This window comes from Dreissena polymorpha, chromosome 1, assembly GCF_020536995.1.
Source record: "Dreissena polymorpha isolate Duluth1 chromosome 1, UMN_Dpol_1.0, whole genome shotgun sequence".
NCBI lineage: Eukaryota > Metazoa > Mollusca > Bivalvia > Myida > Dreissenidae > Dreissena > Dreissena polymorpha.
In genome coordinates, this window is record NC_068355.1 from 140,865,709 (window position 1) to 140,875,378 (window position 9,670).

General features: G+C 37.5%; 1 protein-coding gene across 1 annotated transcript; it reads right to left on the reverse strand.

Annotated features, from left to right (window-relative positions):
* Nucleotides 1-3,186: 3,186 nt before the first annotated feature.
* On the reverse strand, nt 3,187-6,593 carry LOC127867294 (uncharacterized). Its single transcript, XM_052408351.1, has 4 exons — nt 6,331-6,593; nt 5,851-5,998; nt 3,854-3,999; nt 3,187-3,572 (listed from the first exon to the last, which is right to left on the reverse strand). The coding sequence occupies exons 1-4, from the start codon at nt 6,377-6,379 to the stop codon at nt 3,478-3,480; spliced, it is 438 nt and encodes a 145-aa protein (XP_052264311.1). The 5' UTR covers nt 6,380-6,593; the 3' UTR covers nt 3,187-3,477.
* Between the last annotated feature and the right edge of the window lie 3,077 nt (nt 6,594-9,670).

Consider the following 9,670-nt stretch of genomic DNA (forward strand, 5'->3'; position numbering starts at 1 on the left):
TAATTATAAAAATAACAACATTTGTTGTCGTAAAAAATCGAAAAAAAATACTTTTACTATTAACATGTTTTGTTTATTTATCCAAAAAGTATTTTGCTGCAACTTGCGGGCACATCAACATACATGAATGCTTCGTTGTCGTGTTGATTTAGTCAAATTACGGGCCTCAATTTAATGAACTCGAATTATTGGGTATGAGAAGTCGAGGGTGTAAATGAAGTAGTGCAAATAGTTCCGAATCTACGCATCTTAAAACGCGACGTTGGGCGCGCCTATCCATCTCCAAACGTTCTTTAATCTGTGGTGTTTATTCTGGGTGCGTGGCAATTAACCTCCCTCCAAACAATCCGATACGGAGCGTCACGGCGCGTGCTCCGGTAACGCAGTGCATAGTAGTTTTTATAGACATAAGATACGTCTATGTCAGTTCCTAATGTTGCTAATCTTGTGCTTGAAAAAGACGTATCTAGTGACTTATAAACATAGAGTATTAACGATATCAATATACCGAAATACTGACAGTGTGTTTGGTACAAAGATATGTTTTCAAATAATCTGAGTGCTTGCATTCAAACTAAAACTAACTAATTAAAATTCACATGATCGTCCGCATAATGATCGTGAGGGATGACGGTTGGTAAAGGGTTTTATATAGAACACTTGTATCGTTGTCAAGAAAATGGACGAGTTGAAATACACATATTACGCAATCAGATACTAAGGAAGGAAACGCGATAACAATTCAGACAGTTTTTGTTTTATTTGACCACTTTCATCTTTCCGGATTTAATTGTATTGAAAACAATATATAATTTCCATTGAACAACAATACCTAGCAACATTCAACTAAGAATCTACAGATATAAGGTGTTATTTACAAATTAAAAGTTAATCGTACGTCGAGAAACGAAGCTTCTTCAATAGGGTCAAGAAGTCAAATTTTAAATGTATTCTTTTTGTTTGAAGACGAAGCTAATGCTGGTTTTCCTAATAGATGGAATTCGAATGTATTACATATTCCATAAAATGTTCCATATTCAAAACATTGAACGGTCAACTGACAACTCCAATCAAATAATGACTTGCAAAAGGTTTGAGATGATCAGAGGGTCGTAATTAAGAAACCCGATAGACGTCGCCGCAGTTTATTCGGGGGTAAATGAACGCAGTATCTGTTTTCCCATTGCAACTTTACCAAGTCCCTTTCATGTTTCGCCTTGCAGTTACGATTATGGAGTCCGTAATTCGACTAAAACAGTCGATTTTTTTTGGGAAACGCCGATAGTCGTAGTAAGAATGCATGTCTTGCGGCTATTCAAATACCGTCAACACGCGTAAACCGTTCTCTGCAATATGTTTTCTTCGCGTGTTCCCAACGTTCCAGCTATGCTATTCTAGTTTAGCCTTAGTTAATTCTGCAATCCTTCAGCGTTCACAAGGCGAACGTCGGCGACGTCACTACATCCACATTGCGAGTATAACGTGTTGTCTACGGCAACTTTGCGACGTTTGCGTTTGCACAACGACGTAATTAATACCAAGATCGTGGTATTTCGTAATAAAGACATACTAGATGTATTTAGAATGCATTATCGTCGGCGAACGGTTTTCGGGCGTCTTTGAACTAATTATCTACCCTCTAATCCGTCTTGCGTTCGTTGCCCTGCATTCCGTTGAGCTTTCTTAATTCTTGGCCAGGACGCCGTGAGAACGTTTACTATGAACATGTCGACAGAAGATGCCGTAAGGTCTTGTTTGGCGTTTGAATCCGTTAAAGAAACTTTAACGACGACCCCACAGCATTATTGGCGACTCCTTCACGTCTTGCGTCGCCGTAAGAACGCCAGTCCGGTGAAGCGGGGTATTCCTTTGAACGTGTCCAAAGTCTTCGCCGTAAGGTCACCGCAACGTTTGGTGTTCTCGGCGTATTGACGTCTTTTTTCTTTTAGCGTTCTCAAGACGGTGCCACAGCGTCCTTAGAAAATCCTTTTCGGCCTAGGTCACCGTACGAACACTAGTCCAGTGGGACGGCAATTTATGGTGTAGATCGCCACCGCTTGTGTGGTAAGGTGTACGTAAATTGATCGTTTACTTTCTTTATTTGACTATTATTTACATAGGATTTCGTATTTGTATGTTTTAGGCATTATGTTCGATGAGCTCGAATAAATTATTTTGGTTGACTTATGCATTATCGTCATCGCTTGTTTTGTACAGTATAACCATATGCATTTATTTGTGTTGATGTGTCTGGTGTATTGTTTGTATCTATTCTTCGCATCCAAGTTTCGTCTTTATAGGGCTTTGCACATCGTAATCGCTTGCTTGTAGGAGTTTATTGATCGTTATCGCTTGTTTTCCATGTTGAATGTAATTTTGTGATATTTGTAAGTAAGGCGTTTGAATAGACATCGATTTTTGTGAAATACTTTTTATTGATTAAATTTCGTTTAATAAAAAATACTTTAACAATCATTCTTTTAATGATTATTGAGCCCAATGAAGTATTTTTTTTAAATTTAACTTGGTCACGTTTTGGTTACCTCTTTGTATATTTAAGCGACTACGCGTATATGTGCCAACAAATCATCAGTATTTGAATTATAAATTTGACTTTAACTGAGGATAATTAAACAAAAAAAAATTGGTCACCAACTGATGGACTGAACATTAAAATATTATATTTATTATACCGTGACTTTAATAGCAATTGAGAATCGATACATTGTTAAGCTTTGTTTATTGCTATCAATACTTGCATTTAAACAGCCGAAATCTATTTGATTATTGTCCCCTACGGGTTTCACCGGAGGGGACTTATGGTTAACGCTCTGTGTGTCCGTCAGTCCGTGAGTCTGTGAGTCTGTCACACTTTTCTGGATCCTGCGATAACTATAAAATTTCTTAATATTTTTTCATGAAACTTTAAATATGGATAGATGGCAATATGGACATTATGCACGTCATTTCATTTTGTTCCTACGTCAAAAATCTGGCTGCTATGGCAACAAATATTTAAAAAAAATGTCTGACAATGGTGGAGCCGGTAGGGGACATATATTACTTGGTAATAGTTTTGTTATTAATGTTTTACTACCCTAGTTGAATTATTTCGCGTATCATATATCCACTTGCAAAAACGCTCTGTTTGCATAAAATTGACACTGTTAATTTAAACAATTCTCATAGAAATAGAAAATTTATTCAGAAAATACTGTTACAAAATTGAACATTTTGTTTTCTAAGCTAAAGCAAGTTAGACAAGGTAATGTGCAAAGTGATAATTCAAGAAACAACGCACATAGCTACTTAAAATAGAGCCAGACAAGTTTCAGCCAATATCATATACATTGTACTAGTACGCAACACTCGAGAGAAAAGTACATAAATCAGTCGTTAGTAATACACGCGTCAAACTAACAAAGACATTTCAGTGTATGTAATATGATGATTTCAAAATATTTGGCTTGTTATCATCTATATCCCGGGGGCAGCCGTGGCGTTGATGCCGCAAGGGGGCGGGGCGTTGTAGTTGTAGTCGCAGACACCCTGGTAACGGTTGTATACCAAACCTGCAAAACGATATAATCAGAAATTCAAAACATTGCTAGTATGATCAATCGGTCACCTGCTTTTAATAAACACAGACACAATCATTTAATGGAAATGAAATATGGTATAAGTGTGTAACGCAAATCCATTTCCGAACCGTAAGTATGCCACATAAATGCGTTAAGTTCCTACACACATAAGACAATGTTTCTATTCGCCACATAGTTATAAGATATGACTACATTTATGCGCTTTTTTGATGATTCCTTATCAACTGAAATACTGAAAACTTTTCGCTCACCAGCAGGACAAAGCGAGTGGCCAAGGAACGCCCCACCCACGCAAATATAGTACGAGTGGCAGTTGGTCTCCATGTCTGGATAGAACCCATCCTTCAGGTCAGAACACTCGCGGTAGGTTCCGCAAGGGGGCGGGACGTCCCATTTTCTGGAAGCAAAATTTAAATCGACTGAAAATTCGAGATATGCATGTAAACACATTGTAGTTTAACGTGTAGTTGATTTACAAAATGATTTCATTGATTATTTTACGCAGTTCGAAGATATTTGAAGTTGATACATACACATGTGGTTTATTTATAAACAATAATTAGCGTGTCTGGGGTTATTTGGAAATACACACATGTAGTATTAGGTACTTTCAGGCCTGCGGCTGCAGTAAGTTAGGACCCGGAGTGTATTTTTGCGCAAATGCTAATTGACTAACAAGACTCACGATAATTTATACGAAGGTTTGTAGTATAGCTGCAATTTCCAGCTATAAAGCTGTTAATGAATTATTTTCTATTTTTGTGTGGTAATGGACTGCGGAGGGACGCCTGGGAACCCAGTGGACATCCCACCTGCCCGGTATGGTGGGTTTGAGGGACGCATGAGAACCCAGTGGACATCCCACCTGTCCGGTATGGTGGCTTTGAGAGACGCCTGAGAACCCAGTGGACTTCCCACCTGTCCGGTATGGTGGGTTTGAGGGACGCCTGAGAACCCAGTGGACATCCCACCTCTCCGGAATAGTGGGTTTGAGGGACGCCTTAGAACCCAGTGGACATCCCACCTGCCCGGTATGGTGGGTTTGAGGGACGCCTGAGAACCCAGTGGACATCCCACCTGTCCGGTATGGTGGGTTTGAGGGACGCCTGAGAACCCAGTGGACATCCCACCTGTCCGGTATGGTGGGGTGGCCACTAACCAAATATATATGCTTCCGAGCATGGGGATGTAACCTGTGCCGCCAAGGTGAGAGGCGAATGTACCAACAACTGCGCAAACTGGACAGCCACGCATTTGGAAATTAACCCATTTATGCCTGGTGGATTCTCCCATCCTTCTAACTTGGATCAAGTTATTTTCAAAATAAGGGATGTCTAGTATATTTATTTCTATATTTAGAATAGTTCTTACAGAAATTCCTTTAAGCAAACAGCGCAGATCCAGATAAGACGCCACATCATGCGGCGTCTCATCTGGGTCTACGCTGTTTGTCAAGGCCATTTTTCTAGACGCTAGGCATAAATGGGTGAAAAGCTTACTCTTAAAATTACACCATAAATAATAGCATCAGATGTTCACAAGACACATATCACAAACATTCAACTAACGATATGAATAGTGTTATGTATTATGTTTGTTGTTCATAATAAACTGATCATGAAAATGGTAAAATTTAGATATACACATACTTCAGAATTCAATACTGTTTCTTGCATTAAAACGAAGTACAGTACAACATTTTTTTTCAAAATTTCAATCAAAAGCGGTATCAGTTTTATATAAACTGTGAATATCAGCAAATAATATAAGAAATAACACATTTATCTTTTTATCATGCCACGTGTAGCCGCTCTGAACACGCTATATTCTGTCAACGACTTCAAACGAAACGAACTGGAAATTAAGCGCCATTCAATTCTTTTTTATATATTGAATGACATAAGAAAGCAGCGCAACCACTAGTCAATCAAAGCATCAAAGATCAAAGATGCGTACTTGAATCATGAAAACATTACTATACCATATATGTGGCAAAGTAACTACTTTTAACCGATTTCTGCCTAGTGGACTCTCCCATCCTTCTAAATTGGATCAATTTATTTCCAAAATTAAAGATGTCTAGTATATTTATTTCTATATTTAGATGATTTCTTACAGAAATTCCTGTTAGCAAACAGCGCAGACCCTGATGAGACGCCGCATCATGCGGCGTCTTATCTGGGTCTACGCTGTTTGCCAAGGCCTTTTTCTTGATGCTGGGCATAAATAGAATAAAACGCATAATTACCGCTGGCATTGTTTCGTTTCTTGGTTGTAAGCAGTTTCCCCCTCGCAGTTGACAATCTCCGTCTCCCCTCCGACACATCTTGTGAAAGCCTGACAGTTGGTCTCGTAGACTCCATCTGGCATGCCGACGCAGACAATAGCTGAGCATGCTGTAAATGATACATGGGTCGCACATGGTGACATGGGTCGCACAGGGTGACATGGGTCGTACAGAGTGACATGAGGCAAACTATTTGATTTTTAGTAGTATACAGAGTTATCAAGATAGTCGTAACATCGTCTAATACCAGAATAATTTTGCAAATATCATATAAAGCAACAAAGTCTAATACAGTAAGATATATAGCATACGAAAACTATAATTTAAATTCTTCAGTATTTTGGCCATTCTTGACGTGAACCAAATAAATTTATCCGGATTATGATAATAGTGCATTTATACAAAAGGCACGTAGATGACAACACTAAACATGTGACTTACTTGAAACAAGAAAAGACATAATTGCAAGAATGGGCAAGTATTTCTCCATGACTAGTTCCTGTGCTTCGTTTGCAACCCGTTGAGTATTATATGAAAGTGAAAACGAGCAATTGAAATTCCACACTAATATATTGTGCAATACAAAGTTATAACTCTGTTATAACGGTTATGTTTGTCGTTCATAAGATTACGATTGTTTAACTTTTGTAAATACGCACACAGGTATGCCATGGGTGTCGTCTTGTCGACTATCAGAGCACGCTTCCCTCATGACACTAGTTATTGCATAAGCTTTGAGTTTCGGTACCTTAGGAATTTAATTGATAAAGTACACGTGATAAGATGAAATGAACTAAGATTATTTTAATTACACGACGTAAGTAACCACGCCAACATTTTAAAGCGAGTTATAACAAGTTTACTGTCAATTTTTTTTTCAATCTTAAAATTGTATATGAATGCGAACGAGGCATGCAATTTACAATATATTAAAGATACTATAAAATAATGTATTGTCGTTTATGAACATCGAAATGATCAATGAACCTCGCTCTGTAAAAAGAGGGTTTAATTCATGTGCGTAAAGTGTCGTCCCAGATTAGCCTGTGCATTTCGCACAACTTAATCAGTTACGACACTTTCCGCTTTTATAGTTTTCGTTTAAAGAAAGCCTCTAATGCAAAAATCTAGTTTAGGCGGAGAGTGTCGTCCATGAATACAATTGCGGACTGCACAGGTTAATCCGGGACGACACTTTACGCACATGCATTAAACACCCTTTTCACAGAGCACGGCTCATCCACGACGCCGATACCGTAACGTTCACTCGTTTTTGTTGCAAAACCAAACATTTAGTATTTGTTGAACACACCAGCCCAGAAAATGAGTTAATGCACACGAATAAATGTTCGACTGTACAGCATAAAATAATGTGTAAATGATAACCGCTAATTTTCCAGATTTTCAGGTACTACTTTTGCTGAACATTAAATGTATTTTCAAAAAGTGCATAATAGGTTCAAACAAGAGATGTGTTTGTCAGAAACACAATGCCCCCCTACTGCGCCGCTTTGATACATGTTTTTTTGACCTTCGACCTTGAAGGATGATCTTGACCTTGACCTTTCAACACTTAAAATGTGCATCTCCATGAGATACACATGCATGGCAAATATCAAGTTGCTTTGTGAATGGACATAGAAGTTATAAGCATTTTTCGAAACCTAAACGCGAAACCTAAACGCAAAGTGTGACGGAAGGACAGACGGAAAGACAGACGTACGTACGGACGGTTCGATCACTATATGCCCTCATTTGCGGCCATAAAAATGGCATACCATATTTATCGTTCTTTTTTGAACGGCGTCATTCCGACTACAGCCAATCAATTAGTTGTAGCGCACTTTAACCCAACTTTTTTACACGAGCCCTAAGAAAGAGTGATATTTATTAACATTGTAAATTTTAACTTAAATACGCGTTTTTAAGTCAAACAAAGCACAATATTCTTCCGCGATATTCTAATGGACAATTTGAATGCGGAATTGCTGTACCACGTGCTATACGGTCATGTTTTATTCTATATAATAGTGCTGGTATGCTTCAAGTGTTTTCTATAACAGTAATTGGGTTTTGTATACGCATGACGTATACGCACTACAATTAGCGTAGGTTGTGTTTCGCAGCGCAACCATGACTCGGTTAACAAAATCTTCTGAAACATCGCATTATACCACAGAACCTAAATGCCATTCTCTATAAAATTTGAAAAATGCATTTGGGATGTAGAACGCTTTATCCAAATTACGCATTGAAATACTTAACACATTAAGGTCAAACGTTTATGTTTATGCTTATTCGAAAATCCTACCTTAATTCCGGAATTTTTTTTCGATCCCTATTTCAATACATTATGTAATGTGGGTCATGTTAACATGTGCGTTAGTTTCAACTTGAGCGTTTTGCATTAAAATCTTTTTAATTATCAAGCAATACGAGATCATCACATGCCTCCCTTCAACGTGAAGGTTGTATAGAGACGACTGATGAAATCGCACAGGGCATAGGTAACAAACCTCATACAAACAAGACCTTTCCATATATCATATGCAAATTTTAGAGGTTTCCACTCGACACCATTGGACAACATCTGTTCGTCTTTTTGTCGAGATGTGTCAGACCTCGATTTTGCAAGTTTTTCGACTGCTAGTCCATTCTCATTCTGTATCTTGATAAAATAAACTATACGTGTAACTTCAAGGGGCCTTTTCACAGATTTTGGCATGTATTGAAGATTGTCATTAAAAGCTTTATATTGATAAATGTAAACATTGGATCTAAAAAGCTCCAGTAAAAAAAAACACAAGAATAAATTTACAGACAGGAAAAAAGTAACTCTTAACAGGGCTCGAACCACTGACCCCTGTAGTAAAAGCCTATCGCTAAGACCACTCGGCCATCCGTGCTTATACAATGAGTGATATATTCATACTTAATATAAGCAATACTCGCAGTATCAAAAAAAAATATAACGACAACAATAGAACTCTCCAAATTATCCAATCGTTTCGCGTCGCAACGCTTTAAAATTTTCTGGTTTTTAAATCAACAAAAGATGCATATAATGGATATTTTAGAGCATGGTAAATGTTCAGTATTACTGCTTTCCACAAATATCATAACTAGAGCGAAAATTTGCGAATCCGAAACATTTTTTATAATTTTCACAATTTACCAAAACGTGAAAAGGCCTCTTAAATTGCAATGACTGACATACGACGCGTAATAAATACTTTTCATATTTTAACACAATCAATTTGTCACAATATCAAACAATTTACTGTAAAAGTAATAATACAAAAATGGTTTGTTGTTGTATGTGAATGTGTTTAACTTTCTAAACAGTAAATGTAGTGATACTGAAACAATGGTCATAGAATAGGGCGCTGGTATAGGAATCGGAAGGTCCGTTGTTCGAATCTAGCTATGACCATTTTTAACTTCTGAGAAAATGTTTAACCCAAGCCTGAAACAAAACTTTATATTTCATATATCAATCGTGTTTCGTTAAATCTACATGTTGTTGTTCATTTTAGTTCTTTGTTTCCAAACTTTCGAATACCTCTTATAAAAATTGAAACAGGGTATACACCATCGTGCAAGTTTTTATTGTGATACAACGATATACCGTATAAGGCTGTCAAAATCATCAAAATGGTAATATTCCACTCATCAAAGGAATCAACACTTACACATATCAAATACAGATAACTATGCATTCATGTTAATTGAACTACTTGTCGAAGTGCTATTTTAAAAATGGGGTTGTCAGTTTCTAAGA

What these genes read in the sequence shown, in the direction of transcription:
- LOC127867294 (XM_052408351.1), bottom strand. Translation starts at nt 6,379, where the DNA reads ATGGAGAAATACTTGCCCATTCTTGCAATTATGTCTTTTCTTGTTTCA. An exon ending in TATGTCTTTTCTTGTTTCAA is followed by an intron (nt 5,999 to 6,330) that starts GTAAGTCACATG and finishes TATCATTTACAG; the next exon opens with CATGCTCAGCTATTGTCTGC. An exon ending in CCACTCGCTTTGTCCTGCTG is followed by an intron (nt 3,573 to 3,853) that starts GTGAGCGAAAAG and finishes ATCGTTTTGCAG; the next exon opens with GTTTGGTATACAACCGTTAC.